The sequence below is a fragment of the Grampus griseus genome (assembly GCF_964374135.1).
Source record: "Grampus griseus genome assembly, chromosome: 16".
NCBI lineage: Eukaryota > Metazoa > Chordata > Mammalia > Artiodactyla > Delphinidae > Grampus > Grampus griseus.
In genome coordinates, this window is record NC_139010.1 from 56,364,237 (window position 1) to 56,387,624 (window position 23,388).

At 47.0% G+C, this 23,388-nt stretch overlaps 3 protein-coding genes across 12 annotated transcripts in view; 1 reads left to right on the top strand and 2 right to left on the bottom strand.

Annotated features, from left to right (window-relative positions):
• Positions 1-1,996: 1,996 nt before the first annotated feature.
• Positions 1,997-7,987, bottom strand: EXOSC1 (exosome component 1). Its single transcript, XM_082674103.1, has 8 exons — positions 7,923-7,987; positions 7,701-7,816; positions 5,836-5,910; positions 4,252-4,340; positions 3,434-3,467; positions 2,879-2,929; positions 2,665-2,749; positions 1,997-2,329 (listed from the first exon to the last, which is right to left on the bottom strand). Exons 1-8 carry the CDS (start codon positions 7,951-7,953, stop codon positions 2,223-2,225), a joined length of 588 nt encoding a protein of 195 aa, XP_082530229.1. The 5' UTR covers positions 7,954-7,987; the 3' UTR covers positions 1,997-2,222.
• Positions 7,988-8,181: 194 nt separating this feature from the next.
• ZDHHC16 (zDHHC palmitoyltransferase 16) lies at positions 8,182-16,726 on the top strand. 9 transcript variants are annotated; one of them, XM_082673437.1, is made up of 11 exons: positions 8,182-8,339; positions 11,188-11,435; positions 11,616-11,810; positions 11,961-12,049; positions 12,363-12,478; positions 13,100-13,233; positions 13,373-13,420; positions 14,274-14,359; positions 15,019-15,142; positions 15,328-15,398; positions 16,141-16,726. In XM_082673437.1, the coding sequence occupies exons 2-11, from the start codon at positions 11,193-11,195 to the stop codon at positions 16,253-16,255; spliced, it is 1,221 nt and encodes a 406-aa protein (XP_082529563.1). In that variant the 5' UTR covers positions 8,182-8,339; positions 11,188-11,192; the 3' UTR covers positions 16,256-16,726. The 9 variants fall into 9 exon arrangements, with proteins under 9 accessions (XP_082529563.1, XP_082529567.1, XP_082529564.1 ...); XM_082673441.1 differs by having other exon boundaries at positions 12,363-12,449; positions 13,188-13,233; XM_082673438.1 differs by having other exon boundaries at positions 12,366-12,478.
• A 262-nt stretch (positions 16,727-16,988) lies between these two features.
• MMS19 (MMS19 homolog, cytosolic iron-sulfur assembly component) overlaps positions 16,989-23,388 on the bottom strand; it is a 32,349-nt gene continuing 25,949 nt past the window's right edge. For both annotated transcript variants that reach the window (XM_082674323.1, XM_082674324.1), the window contains 13 exons: positions 22,073-22,228; positions 21,160-21,259; positions 20,572-20,674; positions 20,359-20,427; positions 20,005-20,131; positions 19,206-19,306; positions 19,008-19,064; positions 18,673-18,859; positions 18,266-18,348; positions 17,976-18,140; positions 17,834-17,893; positions 17,440-17,540; positions 16,989-17,359 (listed from right to left, as the gene is read on the bottom strand). In XM_082674323.1, the coding sequence (XP_082530449.1) occupies positions 17,332-17,359; positions 17,440-17,540; positions 17,834-17,893; positions 17,976-18,140; positions 18,266-18,348; positions 18,673-18,859; positions 19,008-19,064; positions 19,206-19,306; positions 20,005-20,131; positions 20,359-20,427; positions 20,572-20,674; positions 21,160-21,259; positions 22,073-22,228 (1,337 nt within the window). In that variant the 3' untranslated portion in view covers positions 16,989-17,331. The remainder of the gene's footprint in view (positions 17,360-17,439; positions 17,541-17,833; positions 17,894-17,975; positions 18,141-18,265; positions 18,349-18,672; positions 18,860-19,007; positions 19,065-19,205; positions 19,307-20,004; positions 20,132-20,358; positions 20,428-20,571; positions 20,675-21,159; positions 21,260-22,072; positions 22,229-23,388) is intronic.

A 23,388-nucleotide genomic window follows, 5' to 3' on the forward strand; every position in this document is an offset into this window, starting at 1 on the left:
TCCTGGAGCAGTGGTGGGCAGAGGAGTTGCTCAAATATATTTATATAATGAATGAATGATGTCCAACAAGCACTTATAATTAATTAACCAATGTCAATTTGGAGAGCCTCTAATTGCATGCCTGAGGTTTCTGTTCAATACTTGGAAAAATGAGGCACCATGGTACAGAAGGAAGGGCCCAGGCTTTACAGTAAAACAGATCTGAGTTTGAACACTGTTCTGCCTCTTGATGTCTGTGAGATTTATTAATTTTTCTAAGCCTTAGTTTACTTATCTGTAACATGTGGAAATAATTGCTACTTTTCCGGGTCACTGTGAAGTTCAGAGATAACATAAGTAAAATGGCTAACACTGTTGAGAAAATCAATTGGTAGCATCTTTCTGCAAGGCAATAAGGGAGAATCTAACCAAAAATTTAAATGTGCATATTCTTTTACTCAGCATTATACTGCTAGGAATCTGTTTTGCAAAAGAATCATAGGCATGCACAAAGATATATGGTATAAGGATTTTCCCTGCAGCACTGTCTGTAAAAGAAAAGAAGTTTAAAAATATCTATCAATAGGAGACTGATTATATCAATACAAACTACACTGAAGTATCTAGCATTAAGTCCTGGCATTTAGTAGATACCTGATAGAAGGCAATCAGTTATATAATAACAACAATAATATACAACAGTAATATTGGCGTGTACTAACCACTTTTATACATTTCCTCATAATAATCCTATGAGGTCATACTATTCCAGATGAGGAAACAGACTTAAAGAAATAAAAATAATTTGCTCAAGTATCAGTTCAACATCCTGATTGTTATAGTACAGCATATTATTATTTTGCAAAATGTTACCACTGGCGGAAACTGGAAAAAGTGCATAAGGGGTCTCTGTATTATTTCTTAAAACTGCAATTACTTACAATTATGTCAATAAAAATTTCAATCAAAAAAAAAAAAACGGGCTTCCCTGGTGGCGCAGTGGTTGAGAGTCCGCCTGACGATGCAGGGGACACGGGTTCGTGCCCCGGTCTGGGAAGATCCCACATGCCGCGGAGCAGCTGGGCCCGTGAGCCATGGCCGCCGAGCCTGCGCGTCCGGAGCCTGTGCTCCGCAACGGGAGAGACCACAACAGTGAGAGGCCCGCGTACCGAAAAATAAAGTAAAATAAAATAAAAAAAACAAAACAACGTATAACCCGGCTTAAGGCAACGAGAGGACACAAACCCAGGTGGGATGACTCCAAACCTTACCCCAACCATTCTCACTTCACAGAGAAGACATGGGCTCCCTAATAACATCTCAAGAAGTGACATAATTCATCTCTCCTTTCATTCTCTCTGCAACCTCCCCATGCTTAACCCTCATCCTTTGCTTGTCCTCAAGCTTGTGTGTACATTCCTGATTCTGCACTTTGCTTGGGCTTCTCTCTCTGCTCTGAATATCTTCACCTCACTTATCTTAGTTCTTTAATTCCTCTCACTTCATGTTACAAATCCTTTCCTGGCCACTTCACATGATAGTGTTCTGTACCTCTTTTCAATTCAGATTTAACATTTCCTGGAGTATCTACTGTATCAGTAATACTTTGTTTACCAAATTACTTTCAGAATTACTAACATGCTACCTGAATCACCACATGTGTCCCATAATTTTCACTAAACCATAATCTCTCTAAATGAGGAAATGTATATAAAGTACTTAACCTAGTGCCTGACACATAGCAAGTACTCAATAAGCAAAAGTATGTACAACAGAATATACAAAAAAGATTGGCAATTAGGCGTTGTCTAGAGCAAGAAAGCACGTAACACATGTCTGTTAATCGGTGCCACCAGGCAAGACCCTGCTCTAAATGTCATGACACTGTTTAGATTCTTTTCCCTACTCAATATAATAGAAACCATAAAATTCTTTTCGTAAAAATGTTTTCTTTTTCACAGCAAAAAATACATATTTATAAGACTGTCAGAAAGAACAGGCTATTTCCACCATCATACAGTTGGTTTGCTGGTGCCTCCAAAAGAGAAATTTATCACTCAAGAGGATGAAATCCACTGAACGATTCACAGGAAAAATGTTTTGCCTATAGAGTAAGATTTTTCTAGAGGTGGCTGCTGGCCAGCCCCAGGTGCCTGAATGAAGACAACAGCACCCTGATGTCACGTTCACACATGTACTCTTGGAAAGAGCTTACTCCTGTGCATGGGGTAAAGTGTGGCTTCTTAGGTCTGTAAGAATTCAGGCTGTACTCGGGCCACTTTCCGGAATTCTTTAGTGTGGGTCTTAGGGCACTGCATCTCACACCAGCTGATGGGAACCATCTGGACACCTGGAAGGGAAAAGGTGGAGTTGGAGATGGGACCCCAAATATTTGCTTGAGACCCTTCTCTTTTCAGCTGGGTATGAACTGAAGTGTCACCAAGCTGCCTAGTGAACCTCACCTCATACAGAAAAAAACCTTGTTTATTCCACTGATTTATGGAGTGAGTGCCTCTTTTCCTTAGATTATATAAGGAGAATCATTCTAATCTCAGTAGTAAGTATCTACACTAGTATTGCTTTTTAGATAATTAAAAAACAAGGGAAATGAGGGAAAACAATGGACTAATCCCAAACCCTAGCTCCCAGGTAAAGGTAAGCATGTGGAAGCATGGACAAACTCACCCGATTCACTGTGGGCCACCACCACTCCCAGCTCATTTTCAGCAGTGGTTAGGAGGTAGTTGGACTGCGCATCACCTAGGGAGATCTAGTCACATCACACTGGTAAAGGAAAACAGAGTTATAAGCCATCCCTCCCATAGCCACTTGAGTGGTTTCTCTACTTCCATTTCTTCTTTTGACAAAGGACCACAAGTCTGAGGGGAATAAAGGATACCACTTTGGCCAAGACAATGTCCCCTGGGCGGAAACTCTTATAAATTTCAACCTGTAAAGAAAGAACAGGAGTGTTAAGTGAAAGCTCCGAATCAGGTCTACATGAAACTATTAACACCCCTGGCAGAACCAGTCAACTTCTAATCTCAGAGGGTGGAAGTCATCACTACTCAAGTCAATCAACAACTTTTATTGTTTCTGTGGCATCATCACATAAATGAAAGATTTTGAACTCAGTAACCTAATCAGGAATCTGACTTGGACAAAAGTACTATAGTTGCTCTGAAAGCCTCCAGAGTAAATCTGAGGAAACAGCAATGAATAAATACGTGGCTTCAAAGGCAAAGAGTAAACTAGCCCCTCTCTGGTCAACAAAGTGAACAAAAATGATATGAAGAGGAAAGGGACAGTGAAGTGAATTCCACACCTTCCAGAAGGGAACACCTTAAAATTCCTTGGACTCCACATTTCCATAGACCTTTCAAATTCACTGGAATAATTTAAAAGGATTGAGATTCCTAAAGCCATGAAAAAAAAAAAGAACCAACCAACAAACCTTGTCTTTTTCAGTAGCTCGGACGTCTTCCTTGCTATAAAGAAAAAAGAATTAACAGAAAGGTTAATTATCTGTGAGAAAGAATTATCCTGCAGACTCCTGGCAGACAAAGAGCTACAACAGCAGAGAGAACAAGTCCTAATGGGGACCCAGCGGCCACCCAGAGGAGCAGGGTGAAGATGTATCCCTAGTCTTCTCCTGGAGGAGAAAACCACATTTCCCATTCTTGGATCACACAGAGCAGCAGTATCAATACCTCCCACTAGAGAAAAGTGGATCAGATTTAGCTGGGAAGGATAAGGAACTTCACTGCCTTAGGAGAGCTTGAACAGAAGCACCACAGAACAACACAGAATCCTGACGGTGGAAAGAGCCTCAGATGTTAAATTATCTAGCTCACGAGAATTGTTTGTCCCTTCTCAAGAATCCATAGGAAAAAATTTACCATTTCACCCACTACCCTTTTTATTGTTTTACAGTCCTTGGGTTTAATTGATATTAAATTCAAGAAAGAAAGGTACTTCCTAAAATGCTTTCTACTTTGTTTGATATGAATCATCCCTACAATGCTAATCTCCAGCTTAGCTCAACCCTTTTTGTTTTATTTAAAGCCCTATCTCATTAATATTTTCCTTTTGTCCTAACTCACATGTTTTAACGTTTTCTTTGGCTACTACCTGGGGAGAATCAAAGCACAAAGGAAGAGAGAAATGGGCAGGAATAGAGAATGTAATTGTTCCTAAAAATTCCAGGCTCCCATTCTATCCTAACCTCATTCCAGGTGCTGAGGCAAATATGAAGACAAAAATACTTCTTACCGGATAGTTCCTCGAAAAGAGTTCTTAAGCGGTGTGGACCCCACATATAGGATGTGTACTTTGGCAAAGCGTGAATTGATGCTAGAGACCTGTGCAATAGAGAAAAGAGCAGCACTAGAGTGAGTATTAGTCGTTGTCAGCTGAAGGAGGCGGGAATAAACTAGGATTTTGGTCCAAGCAACCCTACTAAGTATAGAAGTTAAGACAAGTTAACTCCTACTTATCCCTGTATAAGTCATATTTGTAAAGTGGAATAAGAGCCACTCTGGCCACTTAATAGAGTTACTGTGGAAATCAAATAAGATGGAATAGGTTTTGAAAAATATACAAGTCTAACATAAATACACAAGGGTATTTATAGTATATAGCAAATCTAGCTAGACCTTTAACAGATCTTACTATGAGCCCTGTAGTGTGAACAGAATTTAAGTCTCCATTTCAGCTGCTGCATAATATTTAGATCACTGCCTCTCCAGTTATTTTCAAAATAACACATACATTCTCTCTCCCGTTCTGTTTTTTTTTAAATTTGGCATGCTTCGCAGCTTGCGGGATCTTAGCTACCTGACCAGCGATTGAACCCACGCCCTCAGCAGTGAAAGCTCGGAGTCCTAACCACTGGATCGCCAGGGAATCCCCACATAGATTTTCTGCTGGAGAAATTTATAGAGAAAAACTAAGAGCTGCAAGTTAATTTAACTGGCAGAGAGTGGGGATGGGCAGGGAGTACTGATATATTATAGTTACTGACCAGTACCGCATTAATGTGTACTTTCCCTCAAAGACTATCAAATCTTTTGTTTCTCTGCAGAAAGAGTTTTGCTTCAGTTGTTCAAAAATGGGCCTTCTGGGACTTCCCTGGCGGCGCAGTGGTTGAGACTCCGTGCTCCCAGTGCAGGGGGCCCGGGTTCAATCCCTGGTTGGGGAACTAGATGCCACATGCATGCTGCAACTAAGAGTTTGCATGCCACAACTAAGAAGCCCGCATGCTGCAACTAAGGAGCCTGTGAGCCACAACTAAGGAGCCTGCCTGCCACAACTAAGGAGCTAAGCCACAACTAAAGGAGTCCTCGAGCTGCAACTAAGGAGTCCACATGCTGCAACTAAGGAGCCCACCTGCTGCAACTAAGACCCGGCACAACCAAATAAATAAATACTAAAAAAAAAAAAAAAAAAAAAAGGGCTTCCTTATCACCCTTTGGTGCCCGTCTCCCAGACAAAAGTAAAAAATTACAAACTCAGGGAATCAGCTCTGTGAAAGAACTATGCAAGCTTGAACTTGACCTCATTGATCATTATCCTAGAAATCTCTAGACCAGCATAGTCCAGTAAAACTTTCTGTGATGATAGAAATATTCTGTGTTGACCAATATGGCAGCCACCAACCACCTGTGGCTACTGAGCACTTGAAATGTACCTAGTGGAAGTGAGAAAATAAATTTTAAATTTTGTTTAATTTTAATTTATTTAAATTTAAATGGCCATATGTGGCTACTGGTTACCATATTGAACAGTGCAGCTCTACAATGATCATTATTTCAGCATTGGACACTATCCTAAGCAGGGAGGTTAGGACCAACTTACCTTACAGGTTACAATAGCTCCCACATCTGGCAGTAATTGGGACTCTGTTTCTCTCATCACAGATATGACAGGAAGCTACAGAGAGAACAATAAAACATGAATATCCTTGCTAAGTCTTGGGTAAAAGTGTCTGTGGCTTGAGAATAATATAGGAATGCCATGGGCCACAGTTGAGGTCACAAGTGCAGGTGGACTACAGATTCATTTGCAGTCCAGAGCAGAAAGCCTTAGACATTTTAGGCTATAGGATGGCCAAGGGGCCACAGGAAGAAAGCTGCTAGAAGACATAATCTAACCATTTCAGATGAGTTCTAAGTTTTCTGGTGATTTTCTTAGAGCTTTTTGGCATACAACTATATTGCCTGTAATCACGGATAATGTGACTCTTTCCTCCAAAGTTATACCTTTCTTTCTGTTTGTCATTTTATTGGACAGGCTAGAATTTCCAAATAAATGTTATATAATAGCATACATAATAGCACCTTGTTCACTATGCCTCAGCTCTCCTGGCCTTTTTTCAGTTTCATGAATTCACTAAATTTCTTCCCATCTCAGGATGTCTATCCAACCTGTTCTTTATGCTCACCCACTCAACTCTTATTTATCCTTTATTCAGGATAAATATAAATATTCAGGTTAAAAATTCAGGTTAAATGTCACTTCTGACTAGGGTGGGTTTGCCTATTACATGTTCTCATGGTACCCCGTAATATGCTTTCAGAGCAGGAATCACATTTGTAAGCATACATTCATTTGAGCATATATTTGCTTACAGTTTGTGTTTGTGCCCCCGATAAGAGACCATGTGTATTTGGCTCATTACAACATCCCTAGAGGTCAGCACTGTGCCTGGCACATGAAAATGCTCCATAGATAGCTATATGTATAGCTATGAAATGAACAAACTTTCAAATCCTAAGGAAATTCCCAAATTGATCGAATAAAAAGTCTCTCATTTTATAGATGAGGAAGAACCTAAAACCAGAGTGTTTAAGTTTCTTATCTAAAGCAGAATCAAGGTTTAGTCAATACTGAAGTGTTCTAACTCTGAATCCTCTTTCTACTACGCTCCTTTAAGCTGCTCCTTCAAGAACTGCTTATCTGATCCTGAGCTAATCGTGGATCAGCCTCTGGAACCAGGGAGAATAATATTACTCATGCATTCAACAAACATCTACTGAGCATTTATCTTGTGCTAGGCGCGGCGGTTATGGAGTCTACGGGAGAAGGGTCTTAAGGGGAACTTATTGATATAACTGAGTGTTTAATTACATGCTGAGCTAAGTGCTTAGAAAGGGAAGAATACAGCTCTTTGTGAGTGCTCAACAAAACAGACAAAAACAAAACTTTTTTCGACTAGTGGCTAGGACAGCTTCTCTGAGAAAGTGATACTAGTGAGGCTATCTGAAGGGTAGGTAGGAATTGAATAGGCTAAGGAAGAGAGGAGCGTGTTCCAGTCGGCGTGTGTACAAAGGCTCTGTGGCGCACTGGCGACACTGAAAGAAGCCAGTAGTACTAGATAGCAGAGGGTGAGGCGCGGGTAGCGGAGCGAGATAAAGTCGGAGAGGTAGGCGACATTCGGACAGGATTCAGCTCACTGCAGGGCTGAGCTCGCCTCCACTCTTCCCCCAACTTGCTTCCCCGAGTGTCAGCAACACAACCAAGCCGGACCAACAAAACTGTTCTGTGATGGCTAAGTGCCCGGCAGCGGGGACCACAGCTGTTCAAACTTAAGAGACCAACTTCTTTTTTACTGAACGAGGCACTGAAGACGCGCCCGCAGGTCCCCTGCCTAAGAACTGCGAAATCAAAGGCAGCCTAAGAAAAAGGCAGAGACGGAGAAGAGGGGAAGCCGCCCCCTTTACCGCGCCGTTCTCGCTGCTCTTTATCAGGCAGCCAGCAAGCGACGAAAAGATGTAGCCATGCCGGGTGTAGGTGCCGCTGCCGGGGCTGCCCTCTTCCAAGTTACACAGACGTTCGCCTGCGGAAAAAACGCTGCATTAGCCACGGGTCCGCAGAAGCTGTTGGTCGTCGGCCTTCCTGCCTCCGTCCCTGCCCAGGATTCGCTCTGGGCACCGCTGACTTACCGGGGATGCAGTACCTCACGGGTGGCGCCATGACTGCCCCTGTCCCAAGTCCGGAGGAAAATGAAGCCGACCTCTCATTGGCCAATATCCAGGTGCAGTTCCGCAGTAAGAAGCGTGCCAATTGGTGAGCTTTATCACGTGACCACCGGGAGCATCTCCTTGAGATGTAAACTCCATTTCCCAGGTTACCCCGGGACGAGACCGGGGGCGGAGCTCCGGCCCGCATGCGCTTGCGCTTGCGGATAAGGATGGGCGGGCGGCGGGTACGGGGCTGGAGGGTGAAGCTGTGGGCTGTGGGCCATGGTTGGTTGGATTGAGCCAGGCCGGGCCGGGGCGCCGAGCTGGAGCGGGTGGCAGTGAGCGGCGGCGGAGGCTGCAGGGTTCGATTTGGCTGACTGGGGAGTCGGCCGGTGGCAGGTAAGAGCGAAGCCGCGGCCTTTGCTGCCCGGTCCTTTCCCTTTTTCTAGGGTCGGGCCCTGTTCTGGGGCCTTGTGAGTTCCTGCTCAGCACGGCCTTGCCCTCGAACCGGGCGGAGCTCACCCTCCGGGCAGCCTTAAGGCGCGGAATTGGAAGGTCAACCCACCCAGCTCGCCCATTTCACAGATTTGGAAACTCAGCCCCAGGGATAGGATTTGACTTGTACAGTGTCTCTAGAGACCAAACCGGTACCCAAGTTATTTTACTTCCTGCCCATCATACTTTGGCCACGCCAGCCTTTTTGAGAAATAAAACCTTTCCCCGGTCTCTGTAACTGCAGCTTTCCGATCTTGCTGTCGGATCCTGTCAAGTGGAGCATGTTAGTCTGGAAGGGAAGTCTGCACATGAATAAAATGCTGCTCTTACTGATGATTGACATCTGCTGCTTGAGGCTGTAAACATCCTGAGTACCACACACAATTTTTTGAGCTCTGCTTTACCTCAGTTTCCTGAGAGGAAATGTTCAGTTGTGGCCCCATGGACTACATATCTCTTCCCTGGCATTCCCATATCCCCCAAACCCCACTAAATAAGGGGTGTGGCGGGCTTGGCTTCAGATTTCTTTTACACAGATCTGCTCTTTAGCTCTGCACCTACAAGCTTTTGGCTTACATGTTTGGGTTGATGTCTGGTTGGACTAGTTTTTAAAAATGACTTCTAGCTCTTGAGTGCTATGATTCTAACAATGGTTTTCATTTCTCAGTAGACACTTACTTAGCGTTATCATGTTGGCAGGAGTGTCCTTGCTGTTATTTGTAGGACAGATAGACATCTGACCAGCCTTTCCACTTCAGCATCCCTCCAGTTCATTCATTCAACAAGTATTTATTGAGCACTTCCATGATCCAGGTATTGCGCTAAGCACTTTATAAGCATTTCGTTTAAACATCTTACCAAGTGTATATATAGAATCATAAAGGGGTAGAGCAGGAAGGGACCTTAGTATTTAATCCTACCCTCTCACTGAATGGGAACACAAGAAAATTGAGTGCCAGCAGGGTTTGGTGATTTGCCCAAGGTCACAGAACTACTTAAGGGCAGCATTGAACGCTAAGTAGTCGAGTTATGGGGCAGGTGAGAGTTGGTAAGTCTAGTGCTTGAGGCAGTCATTTCCTGTAGAGCTCAGTTATTCTGGAAGTGGTTGAGAACAAGCTGAAAAGTGGAGAATCAGAGAAGGGAGATTTTTTTTTGTAGACAGGAGAGATGGCATATAATTCATGTTTATTACAGATGAGGAATGCATCTTATTTGAAAGTTATTGTTATAAAAAGTATTTTAGTAAATAGGAAACTCTCCATTAGCCATAGAAAGGGAATGAACAATATGCGGATGACCTAAGTCACCTGGATTTGCTATGGGGTAAAATGTTTTGTCCCACTCTTATGTTAGATTTTAGCTGTATACTATTCGAAAACTCATGCTTTAAGCCAAATCATGATTCGACACAATAGGAGTCCAACTCAAAGGAGGTAGGAAGAAGTTTGAGCTTTTCCTTTTTCTTTTTTCTACACGGCCCCTTAATTCTCTTATACCCTCGGAGGTGATGGGAATGGCCACTTACTTTATCCTGGTACAGAGAGCAGGTCCCTACTGAATTGTCTGCCTTCTCTTTGCCGGCCTTGTCTGCTGGATTTCTTTTTGCCTTAGGTCTTTAGAGGGCTTGTGGAAGGAGATAATTAAGTTTTCTTTGAAAGGCCTCTTGTGGGGATGAGCCAGGGTGCAAGGAGAGTACCTTGCTCCAGTTACTGAAATGAAACCACCCCTACAGTGGAGCAGCCTCCTCCAGTTTCTGCTGGGTTTTGAGCTGCCTGTTAAATAAGTCAGTGGAGTTGCTGAGGACAAAGTAGCCGTAGGAGAAAATCAGATAATTTCCTTTCTGGTAAAGCCCTTAATCTGCAGAATTGATGAGACTGTCATGAAGGAATCTGTGTCTTCTGTTCTGGGCATTGCCTGGGCAGCTGACCTCCTGTGGCTATTAGATAAGGTAAAAACCACATGGAGGAGGTGAAGGCACTTGCAGAGGAGCCATGCACAGAGCTAAAGAGCTGGGAAGGTTGGTTGGGAAGCTTGGGGCCAATGGCAGCAGCCACAGAGAAAGCTCTCGAGTGTCCAAGTAGAACAGGGTGGGGGAGACTCATCACTCAGAGGGCAGGCCCTGTGGTCTTCAGGAGCCACCAACCCTCCTCCCACTGCCAGTGTCTCCTGCCTGTGGTGGTGTTCTGCTCTGAACGCCAGAAATTATCTTGGCTTCAGTAAGCTTGCGGTGGGGCTGGGACTAGAATTGGAGACAAAGCATCTTACATCATGCAAGGGGTAGCTGAGCTGTCCTGACAGGAGACAGGGACTCTCATGCCACCAGGCCTGTAACGTCAGCAGGAAGGATGAGTATCTTTTGCCAAGACTCAGGTAGCATCAGGGAAGATCTAGGTGCAGGATCCACATGCTGTGAACTCACTCCCCCACTGGCTGTTCCTGGTGAAGACAATTGTTAGGAGGTAGGCCAATGGGCCAGGGCAGGCAGGAGATGCCGGGACACCTCTGCTACTGTGGCCAGGCCCTCAGAGGCACGTGGATGGCTTTGTGCACGTTGGTCGGGCTCCACCCAGTGGTCTGTCTACACAGACAACTCCAGAGATCCTGCTTTGGCTTGGAGTCACCTCCCTACTTCCCACACCTACTGACTGGCCCAGCGGGCCTCGGTCTTAGGTCTTTGCCTCTAAGCGCCCCACTGGTGGGGCAGGGAGGGACAGGACCCAGGCTGGCCCCTCACAGTTGTGTGCTCTCCTAGGAGCCATGCGGGGCCAGCGGAGCCTGCTGCTGGGCCCTGCCCGCCTCTGCCTGCGCCTGCTTCTGCTCCTGGGCTACAGGCGCCGCTGCCCACCTCTGCTCCGCGGCCTGGTTCAGCGCTGGCGCTATGGCAAGGTCTGCCTGCGCTCCCTGCTCCACAACTCCTTTGCAGGCAGTGACACCGCTGTGGATGCTGCCTTTGAGCCTATCTACTGGCTGGTGGACAACGTGATCCGCTGGTGTGGGGTGGTGAGTGATGCCTGGGGACAGGAACAGGGATGTTTGGGGGTAGCAGAGGGACATGTGTCTGATGGACCTACACTGGGTTTGGACTCACACTGGCCTCCTACCCTGGGGAAACTCCCGAGTCTACCCTGGGTGTTGGCAAGCTCTCTCACTGCGTCTTCTTGACCTCCCTGGTGTCGGCAGGTGTTCGTGGTGCTGGTGATCGTGCTGACCAGCTCCATCGTGGCCATTGCCTACCTGTGTATCCTGCCCCTCATCCTTCAAACCTACTCAGTGCCACGACTCTGCTGGCATTTCTTCTATAGTCACTGGAATCTGATCCTCATCGTCTTCCATTACTACCAGGCTATCACCACTCCACCTGGATACCCACCCCCGGTGGGTACCCCCTCAGGGGCATGGGGGAGGGAGAGAACTGCAGGCTATTGGAGCCAGTTCCAGGAGTGCGGAGGGAGAGTGCCTTGGTGTTATGGAGGTACGAAACCGGTGCTGCCACAGTTGTCATGGTGCTTTTCTCCCTCTGCACAGGGCAGGAATGATATCACAACAGTCTCCATCTGTAAGAAGTGCATTAACCCCAAGCCAGCCCGAACACACCACTGCAGCATCTGCAATAGGTGGGTCTCTGGGAACCCCAGCTGTGGCCCTTTTGCTGTAGTTCTAGGGCAGAACCTAGACCTGGAATTTGACAGGACATTTATGAGGCACCCCTCATGTGCCAGGCAGTGTGCCCTCTATATCGGGACACCTGGTCCTCAGGATCATCCTGCAAGTTCCGCATTTTCACTGCTTGTGGAAAGTGAGATTCAGAGAGATGGGCCAGGGTAGGCAAGAGACCCGGAGTTAGCTTGTCCAGTGTCATGTAGCCAGTGACGCAGGGTTTGAAGCAAGGCCTGGCTCTGCTCAAAGTCTGTGCCCTTTCCACCTCAGCAGGATGCTGGTCCTTATAGGAAGGATTGGCACTGACATCTCAAGATCCTTGGCCACCGTAACAGAGCCTGTGTCCCTCCCTCACAGGTGTGTGCTGAAGATGGATCATCACTGCCGTATCCTTTTATTATCTCTTCTGCCTGAGGCCTCCTTCTTTAGCTCCAGAGCACTGCAGAGGTTTAAGGGCCACAAACCCAAGGCTTCTAGCATCACCCTGCAGAGAACACTGGGCTCATGAGAAGTTTGTAGAAGAGCAGATTTTGGGGCTGACATCTCCTGGGAAAAGCAGGAGGCTTACATGCATTCTGGGATGGATCTTATTGGAGCAAGGCACCCATCCCTAACAGCTCTTTCTTTTGTAGACTGTCGTGCTAACATCTATTGGATGGAAAGAGATGTTTGGTTCAGTGGGTTGTCCAGTAGGTGTCCAGATAGAACCATTGGTCCCTTGCTGCTGTCCCACACAGATGTCTGGTTAACCCGTTAGGTTGAAGTATTGGCAGACTCATTTTACTGAAGGATTTCAGTTTTCATGATCTCCTGATGGGACTTGTGAGGGCTTTGAAAAGCTTTAACACTTTCACCTCAACTTCAAGGAAGTCCCATATTTTCCTGCCTTTGGTGACAGGAAGCCTTGGGCTTGGATGATGTTGTCAGGAACCAAGGATGAACCAGAGAAACCTGGACACCCCCTGAAGTTGTGTGTTTGGTCTTGTCCTTAATCCTGCCCCCACCAGCCTGGCTAAACAACTGTGTAGGCCACTATAACCATCGGTACTTCTTCTCTTTCTGCTTTTTCATGACTCTGGGCTGTGTCTACTGCAGCTACGGAAGTTGGGACCTTTTCCGGGAGGCTTATGCTGCCATCGAGGTGAGCCTGTAGTTAGGAGCAGGGCAGCTCAATAGAGAGCACTTTGGGGTGTGGAATCCGTCCCTAAGGAGTGGGGCTGGTAGCACCCCCCATCCTACAGGTCTGGGAGTATAACCAGCACTGTTTTCCATCCCCTTAGAAAATGAAACAGCTCGACAAGAACAAACTACAGGCGGTTGCCAACCAGGTGGGCTGTCCCCACCCCACTGCCTCCTGCTGCTCAGGCCAGGGGTATAGAGTTGCTGAGGCAACTGGGGCCCACCTGTTAGTCGAGTTGTAGAGGCTGGGGTAAGGGGCCAGTCGAGACTGGATCGGGGTATTTCTGGGCACTGTCGGCCGTGGGCAGACTAAGTGGCCTAGGGGCAAGCTGGGAGTCCCTGGTACGTGACAGTTTTTGACTCTCTATTCCATTATCACCTTCTTTGGGCTGAGCAAGGGCTCTGCCTTGGTGATGGCCTGAGCAGCAAGGAGTCTATGTTAGTCTGTGTAATGGGGTTCCAGGGGACAGAGGTCGGGCTGGGCCAGTCTGACCATCCTTTGTTCCTGGTCTGTCTGCGTCCGCAGCAGGATCGTCCCTTCTCCCCTGGCCTTTTAGGACTCCTTATTCTGAGCAGATATTGGGCTTGTGATTGTGTCTCTGCTGCCCTTTCGGTCCTTAGTGGGGCTCACAGTTCTCCCTCTCCAGTTATTCCATTCTGGGTATGGGTCTCGTCCCCTCTTGGGGATTACAGCCACACAGTTCTAGCTGGGGAGTGGAGTGGCTTCCCCTGGAGCCCCATTTGTGTTGTCAGAGCTAAAGGCCCAGGGTTGGTCCCTCCTGTGCTTTACCATCCTGTCCAGACCTGCTCTGCCCCGTGTTTGTCCATGATGATGCCGCCAGCTTGGTCCACCCATCTGGCTGCTGCCCTGACTCCTCTGTGGCTTAACCCCCTATTTTCTCATCATGGGCTTGGATCACTTCCCTGCCTGCAGGTGTTGGGCTCTGGTAGAGAGAGACCAATGGAGCAAATGATCCAGACTTTGCTGTTTTCTTTTTCTAGACTTATCACCAGACCCCACCACCCACCTTCTCCTTCCGAGAAAGAGTGACTCACAAGAGTCTTGTCTACCTCTGGTTCCTGTGCAGGTATCTCAACTCTCATTTTTGACAGTTTGAGGGGCAGCTTCAGAAAAACCTTTTTTGGTGCCCACAGCCAGGCAGGAACCCATCCCCGTGTAAACTGCTGCTGTTCTTATTCTCACTTAGGTTGGCAAAGAGTAGGGCTTAATTTTCTTCAGCATTTCGGGGCAGGGAACATTAAAGATTTGGCATTGAGTGTTTGGTATGTGCCAAGGGAAGTTAAACTCCTACTTAAAGGGTAGGTGCATTTCATAGATGAGGAAAATTGCAGATCTGAGGGGTGAGGTGATTTGTTCCATGATACACAGCTAGGAATGGTAGAGCTGGAACCTGAATGTTGTGCCATTTTATTCTAATTGTTAGTGCTTTTACTACCTCTTCTGTCTCCCAAGCATGGGTATTTTAGGAAATATATAACATTTTCATTAATAGAAATAGACTTATTTCCCCATCTTGCTTTCCACATCATTTATTCTTAGCCCACATTGATGCTTTTTCATGGATGCAGTGAAGTAAAAGTTCATCTAGGACATGTACGCTGGGAGTTGAGGCAGACTTAGACATAAGCCCCTAGGCAGTCACTGTTGCTCAGCTCAATTTCAGACCTACGCATGGCCTCTAACTCCCTCCACACTACCCCACGGTCTTTGCCCCTCTTTTCTCAGTTCCGTGGCACTTGCCCTGGGTGCCCTAACTGTCTGGCACGCTGTTCTCATCAGTCGAGGTGAGACTAGTATCGAAAGGCACATCAACAAGAAGGAGCGACGCCGACTGCAGGCCAAGGGCAGAGTGAGTAGGGCCGGGATTGGGGTGGAGGGATGGGTAGGTAACTGAACCTGCCATCCTATAAACAGAGGCCATGGTCAGGGACAACTAAGGCAGGCATCATGAAATCCAGAACTTGCCTGGCCAATTTAGGCTCAAAATTGGTTTAAGGAAAAGGATTCATAGAAACATGTTTTTCTTTGCTCTAGGTTTTTAGGAATCATTACAACTATGGCTGCTTGGACAACTGGAAGGTATTCCTGGGTGTGGACACAGGAAGGTAAAGTAAAATATTTAGACCAGCACTGTTCATTGAACTTTCTGGAATGAGAAAAATATTCTATGCCTCTGCTGTCTAAAACATTAGCCATTAGTCACATACGGCTTTTGAGTGCTTGTAATGTGGCTAGTATATCAGTGAATTGAATTTTAAATTTAATTTCATCTTCACAAATTTAAATAGGCATGTGTGGCTAGTGGCCCCCATATTGGTACGGTAGCAGGTGACTGCGACAGAATCCTTAGAAAGCTGTTCTCGAGAAGGGACCTCTAGTTAGGGTATGCTGGCCACCAGTCACCTCTCATTTGTATGGCAGTGTCTGGATTTCAAGCACATAATTTGTGGGATTGAAGTCATCTATTTGTGACAGAGGTCCTAAGACAATAAATGAAGCTAGTTCCCTCAGCCCAAGAGACAAAGGTAAATCATTCTTCAAATTGCAACTACTGAGGCAGTAAAAAGTAGGTGACTGGAAGTACCTACCCTCTTCCTTTTCCCATCCTATTACTCCTGTCTGTCACTGTGCTTACAGTGGCCCCTTAGAAGTTTAGCTCAAAACCTCTAAAGGCCTTCAAGGCACCAGAGGGCACATTTATTGGACAAAACTGGAACTTTTATTACTTTTGCGATGAATGCCAGGGTAGCTTCAGACTACCTTGATATATCTTTGCTGAGGAATGAGGCTCAGGAAGGAAGACTAGGAAATCTTAGATCTCACAAGTATTTCTGTCTTCTCTTATAGGCATTGGCTGACTCGGGTGTTGTTACCTTCCAGTCACCTGCCCCATGGGAACGGAATGAGCTGGGATCCCCCTCCCTGGGTGACCGCTCACTCAGCCTCTGTGATGGCAGTGTGAGCTGGAGTGTGTCAGCCACAACTTGAGCACCACCCTGCTTCCGACATTGCCTCAAGGGCCTCCAAGGATAGCTACTTGGAATCCTTGAGCAAAAAGAGCCAGTGGGCCTGCCTTACGGTACCATGCAGGGACAGCTCAAGGACCAGTCTCCCAGCCATGGCGGAAGCAAGGCATGATGTGGAAAAATCCTAGGACTGATGTCCCTTTACTCAGGCAAACAGAAGTTCCAGCCCCAGACTGGAGATCAGGCAGCTAGCAACCTTGCCAGGTACTGACCCCGACCTCCTCCAGCTTACAGCACTGGGGTTGGCTACCACCTCTTCCACTTGCCGTCTGAGAAAACACCTGAATGGTAGAGCTGAGATCCTGGCTTCTCAACAGGGCAAAGATACCAGGCCTACTGCTGAGGTCACTGCCACTTCTCATGTGCTGAAGGGAGCAAAAATAAAGGTATTTGATTTTTTAAAGATATGTAGCTTTTCACTCTTTGCCTTTCTCTTGTGGGGCGGGGAAGGGGAAAGTCAGGGTCAAGGCCTAGTGAGTGGGTGTTACGGTCCTGCCACCTCTGCCCCACTTGGAGGGGCTGGATGTCCTGAAGAATTCCTGGCCAGTTCCTATCACTACTGTTCCTCTAGCTTATGCAGTGTTGTTTCTGGTTATGTACTGCTGAGGCATAAGTGGAGAGAGGGAAATAACTGACGGCCCCATTACCAAAAGAATCTTTATTCTCCAGCAGGTACACACACGCCACCATCCCTGGTCCTCGGGGCCACGCTCATCTGTATTCACCCTCAGCAGCATATCTCACTTTTTCTGACATATAAATGGAAAAGCCCCAAGACCAAGATCATTCTTCAAACACAAGTAGTCTCACGCTCAGTTATTCACAAATCCATTAGAAGTCAGGATTCCTATGTTTCTTGTACAGCCATGCGACAGAGGCCCAGCATTTGTGCGGTGTCTGTGGGAAAGGCAATCAGAAGCCAGTCATCTCCCTGCTTTGGGCAAGATGGCTTGATAGTTAGTAATTTCAGGTTAGATTGTCTGTCAGAACAGTGTAGGCCAGGATGGAGGGCTCAGCTGCCAGGGCTCCCCAGCAGAAACCTGTAGGCAAAAAGAATGTTGACAGCATTAGTGGTGAGGCTCATTTCAGTCCCATCTCTCCCCATGACCTAAAAACTCACCATTCTCCCCTGGCTGACACTGCTTCCTTACGCACCAGTCTCTTCTTGTCATCCAGGGGTTTGGCTAAGGCCCGGATCACCTGCAGTTTGTACGGCAGCAGCTGTGGAGTTAGAGGAGCTAATCTTAGCCTTGTTCAACCAAGACAACCAAAAAAGCTGCTCTGACTCTACAACTAATACTCTTCCTATTCTTCTTTAGTGATTCCAGAGAATGCTATGTGGCAGGCTGGCCATTATATTTTAGGGTAGTCAGGAGATCCTTGCCTATCTGTACCCTACAGTGCATATCTCAGTCACACAGCAGGGTAGCCAGTCCCTCTTGACTAAGGCAGAAAGGTACCTCTGGCTCTTCTAAGAAGCTTCCAAGCCAGAGAGGGACATCTGCGGTACTCACCACAGGGGTGGGCAGGTGAGTAACAGCGTGCATACACTGCAGTGCAGCGATCCTGACAGCCTGGAACACAACCATAAGGAGGTGAGGGGAGACCCACGAATGGGAGATGTACAGGCCAAAGAGTTGTTCAGGCTCAACGCACCATGGAAGGGCTGGAGCTGAGGTTTAGGAACTTGGTGACGAGGGTGTCAACGTGAAGACTCATTACTTGGGGTGCTTCCAGTAGAAGAGGCTGAAGGCAGCTGAGGGTGGAGAGCTGTACCACAGAGTCTGGGCAGGACAGGGCTTCCAGCAGCAAGGAAAGCAGCTAAGGGGCCACAGGAAAGGTGGGATGACCACATCTTTTGATGAGCCTGCCTTTCCTCCCCTTTCTAGCCCAGCTGGGGGACAATGGCTTGGTCCCTGCTTAGAGGCTGTGACCGCAAGGCTTACCGTGGGCAGCTCCGGCAAGAGCACAGGCTTTGGCAGCCTGTTAAGTACATGAGACAGACCCTTCAGGTAATTTGGCTTCACATCTGTAAAAAATGGAAAAGCTTAGGGGAAAAACTGGGCTCAGACATGGAGCTCAAGAATTCAATTCTAATCTCTGGTGAAGCTGGGACATTAGCCTACAAAAAGATTTGTTTTTTTTTTTTTAAAAAAGCCCCTCAAGCTCAGAATAGCCAAGATATGCCAATCAAAGGAAAAGAGTGGGTCAAGAATCTAGATGTTCAGCGCTTCAGGTACAGGTCACACTACAGCTCTAAAGAAGCACTCAGGTCCTAAATTATTTTAGAGACTGTGGCCTGACCAATGGAGAGGTCTGTGTATTTGAGGACTTTCCTTTAGTCTCTCCTCACCTCGAGGAGCAGCATGGAAACCCCGGACCAAAGCAGGCACGTTATCCGTGAAGAACCGCTGGCGAAACATGATCCGCACTTCAGCATGGCCAGCACGAGTCAGCACATCAGTGCAGTCAGACATGAGCAGAGAGAAGCCATCAGCTGCTGCTGGGCCTAGTTCTGGATCACTCAGGAGGCCCATGAGCTGGAGAAAAGAGAGCCTTTGAGGTACATCAGCGGGGAAGAATCTTAAATACCCAAGAGGAGGACAGTAGTCATTTTTGGAAAGAAGAGGATCGACAGGGAAGTTCCTGTTTAGGTCCTAGGTTCTGCTGTCTTCAGCAAGGACTTACCCGGTCTGTAAGGCAGGAGCTGAGAGGATGATATCTGAGCACTAGGGCCTTTGTGACCTGTTATCAGAGAGAAAGAGAACAGTCAGGGCATGACACTCAAACCCTGAGAAGCATGCATGCGCTTCAGGGTTAAATGGAGAAATTCTTTTTAACCAGACCAACTGCTCTGTCTAACTGGAATCCATTCCGACTCCTTACCCAGACAAGCAGTGTGAAGGCCTGACTACGATAGGGCCCAGAGCTCAGCCCAGCCTCCACTTTGTCCACAGCCAGCTGTAGGAATTCATCCAGCTGTTGCCCTAAAAAGGAGGGAGGAAATGCTGATGCAGATGCTACACATGTCCGTTTTACCAACAAAGGTGTAAATCATTTAAATGTAGAAGCCATTAGAAAAAACCAATATTGTTTTGGTTGTGGATTTGGCCCACTCAGCTCTAGGACACCAGCACAAGAGCCTGGTATTTCCATAATGTAGGGGTGCTGGCATTCGAAAAAGAGTTGTCTACTTCTAATAAAGAATTACCCCTAAGGGCTTCCCTGGTGGCGCAGTGGTTGAGAGTCCGCCTGCCGATGCAGGGGACACGGGTTCGTGCCCCGGTCTGGGAAGATCCCACATGCCGCGGAGCGGCTGGGCCCGTGAGCCATGGCCGCTGAGCCTGTGTGTCCGGAGCCTGTGCTCCGCAACGGGAGAGGCCACAATAGTGAGAGGCCCCCGTACCGCAAAAAAAAAAAAAAAGAAAGATTTACCCCTAATAGCTCTTTGTAGGGAATAGGATGACAGAACTAGATAGAGCACTCTGCTTGAAGCCCTTATCTTATGTCCTATAAAGCTTTGCCCAACTCTGGTCTCGACTCTTGTCCCACGGGCTGTCCCTTGGAAAGCCCTATTATTGATACATTAGCTAACTTCCTTTAAAAAGAGAATGAGAACTAAACGTCAAGATTTCATCAGAAGTTGATTCAGGGAGGCTCCCAACCCACAGCCTCACTCCAGTACCTGCAGGATGCTTGTTCAGAAGTCCTGCAAAGCACTTGGCAGCAGCAGTGGAGGAGAAGGGGCAGCTGTGGCAGCAGCTCAGCTCTAAAAGTTCCCGCATGAGTTGGTTCAGCTGAGGGATTTCCACCTATAGAAAACCTGGCCATGTCAGGGACCCAGAGAACACTTGAACTCTAAGAGACACCCAGGAGAGAGTGGCGGCAGGGGCCAGGGTGGATGGGAAATAAATTCTCCAGTGGGAAAAGCAGAAAATCAGCTTAGCTTGTGACAGATTTCAGCCCAGAAGTCACCCAGGATCCACCTCCCCTCGTCAGGGTTAAACTAGGGTACTCCCCAAATGTTGTGGTCACTTACATTTCGAGGCAGGGAGCAGACAAAGGCCATAAGCAGTGCAACCAGCCGCCTCTGCCCTGAGGAGCCATCCTACAGAGGAAGAAGAGCCTTAACAAGCCTGTCCTGCTAGCAAGAGGCTTGTCTGCCCTGAGGATACCCATCCCAGGTTAGCCCTAAAAATCTGAAGGACAGAAGTCCCAAGATTCTCCCCAGTCTGATCCATCAGACCCTTACCTGGAATGGTTGGAATCTGCCAGGGAAGCTGTTTTCAGGCAGGAAGGTGATGTTGCCATCCAAGAAGAGGGGCACAATGTGGGCGACACTCTGGGCAGCCAAGCTGGGGGGAGAGCACTAGGTGTCACCGAGGAGCCAGGGCTCTACAGCAGCCCTGGGGTTCCTGGTAGTCACCGAGTCCGTGGGCCAGAGCATGATCATTCACACCTTCAACAAATACTAATTCAGCACATATTATATGCCAGGAACCATTCCTGTTCTAGGCCTTGGTGCTACAGCAGTGAACAAGACAGATCAAATCCCTGTTCTCCTGGACCTTACGATCTAGCGAGAGAACTCAATGTGTATTTCAGAAGTGCTCCACAGGTGACTCTCATGCACATCTGCAGCTAAGAACCATTAGTCTCTGGCCCCCAGTCCATGATGCTAAAAGGCCCCTTCTTACTTTGCCAGCAAGACTTAACAAAACAAAAGCTGCCTCCATGTTTCAATCTGGGTAAAAGGACAGCTCACAAGGAAGTTATTTGCTGCTTCTTCCCAAGAATTCTGTCCTCCCTGGGATCAAGTCATATCCATGATTATACTCACTCAGGGCTCAAGTGGGTGGTGGCAGTGCCAATGACAGACACCATGGCGGCCAAGACCTCATCCTGCAACAGCACTTTCTTCAGAACTGAGTGCTCCTTCTCTGCAAAATCAAAACACACACAATCACAGGCCATGACTGTGGCTCAGACGATTAGGTCCTGTCATCATCATGACTCTGGGCCTTGACTCTAGTTACAAGAGGAGCAGTTTTTAAACTGTCCTCTAGTAGTGCTGTAACCCTGAGAAGCAGCAAGGCACCAGAAGTAGGAGTGTGTAATGCAGGCCATAGGGAGCTCCCGAGAACTTTGTGCAGTCCTTTTGACTGGGCAACAGTGGAAAATAAGGCTAGCTAATGTGAACATTCTTAACATCAGAAATGTTAGTCTTTTCAAAAACTTAAAGGTAACATGGATTTATCTTCATGGGTCCTTTTATACAGCAGCTACCACACATACATACATTACTGTTGACAAGCACTGCACATTAACTTATTTAATCCTTACCAACTACCCTGTGATATAGATATTACTCTCTATCAACCCCATAAAGTGAGGAAACAGAAGCTTAGAAAGGCTATCTTCATCTAAGTTGGCAAGTGGTAGAGTTGACCATGAAACCCAACCAGGTCTGCTTGACTCCAGAGCCTAACTCTAACTAATCTAATTACACAGCAACTAAGGGGGAAAAAGTGTGCATCCTTTTGAGTGTTGCTAACACTAGTAGATTTTGGTTCCTGCCGAAGGTCAGCTTGGCACCCTCTGCTTGAAGTGAAATCTCATGTGGACACAGGATTCAAAAGAAGCCTCTGCTGGTACAAAATGCAATACCAGTGATACCCCGAGGGTGGCAGTGCTGTTCAACACTAGTGGAAGGCTGATTCGGGAGGAGGGACGGGTGAGGTGGAGGAAGTTACCTGGCATGGAAGCCTGCACAGCCAAGGCAAGCAGGCAAGGTATAGCTGTCTGATGGAAATACCAGCAGCTCTCGGGGTCTTGCTGGCATTTTTCTGCCACCTGCTGGAGACTCTGACAGACAGCAATAACTTCACTTGTTCCTGCAACCGTATTCCCTGTGTGGTGAGAAAGTTCTCTGTAAGGTTTTCTTAAAAGCACTTCCAGGTCTGTCACATACAGAATATGGGAAGAATAATCGAAGACGAGTAACTAAAGAGACCAAGAGTGTCTTATAAAGAGCCAAGTCATTTTATCCAGGAGCTGAGACCTGCCCAGCCAGCTCTGCAACAGAAGCATTCATACACAGCTGATCGTTGAACAAGGCGGGGGTAAGGGGAGCCAACCCTCCTGTACAGTCGAAAATCAACGTGCAAGTTATAATGGTCCCTCTTTACACAGTTCCTCCATATCTGCAGTTCTGCATCTGTGGACTCAACCAACCACAAGCATATTGTACTATAGTTTTTACTACTGAAAAAAATCTGTATACGTGGACCTGTGCTGTTCAGACTTGTTTTGTTCAAGGGTCAGCTGTACATTCTCATTTAGTTTTCATAACAACTCTCTTAGAAATATCATTTTCCCCATTTTATAGAGGAGGATGTGGAGGCTCAATAAATTACCAGTGGTTTTTCCAGGGTAACAGTGAAAAAGTCAGGAATCAAACCCAGGCCACGCTCTGAGTCCAGTGTCCTTTCTACTTTACATCAGGTGCTGGATCATCCACAAAGGGCCGGGCAGTACAGAGTGGGGCACTTAGGGAATTAGTGAGGTTCTATGGTGTGCATGCACAGGTTCACAATAGCAATAGCTGCTGTCACTTATGGGGAGCAGTGCTTCTCAAACTCCAGGGTATGTACAGGTTACTTGGAGATCCAGTTAAAATGCAGATTCTGATCAGTGGCACCTGAGATTCTGCATTTCTAATAAACTCCCAGATAATACCCATGCTGCTGGCTGATGAACCCTATTTTGAGTAGCTTGGCCTTACAGTGGAGCTTTTCTTAAAAATTTTTATTTATTTTATGTTTTTATTTTTGGCTGCGTTGGGTCTTCGTTGCTGCACGCAGGCTTTCTCTAGTTGCGGCGAGTGGGGGCTACTCTTTGTTGCGGTGCATGGGCTTCTCATTGCGGTGGCTTCTCTTGTTGCAGAGCACAGGCTCTAGGTGCGTGGGCTTCAGTAGTTGTGGCGCGCAGGCTCAGCAGTTGTGGCTCACAGGTTCTAGAGTGCAGGCTCAGTAGTTGTGGTGCACGGGCTTAGTTGCTCCACGGCATG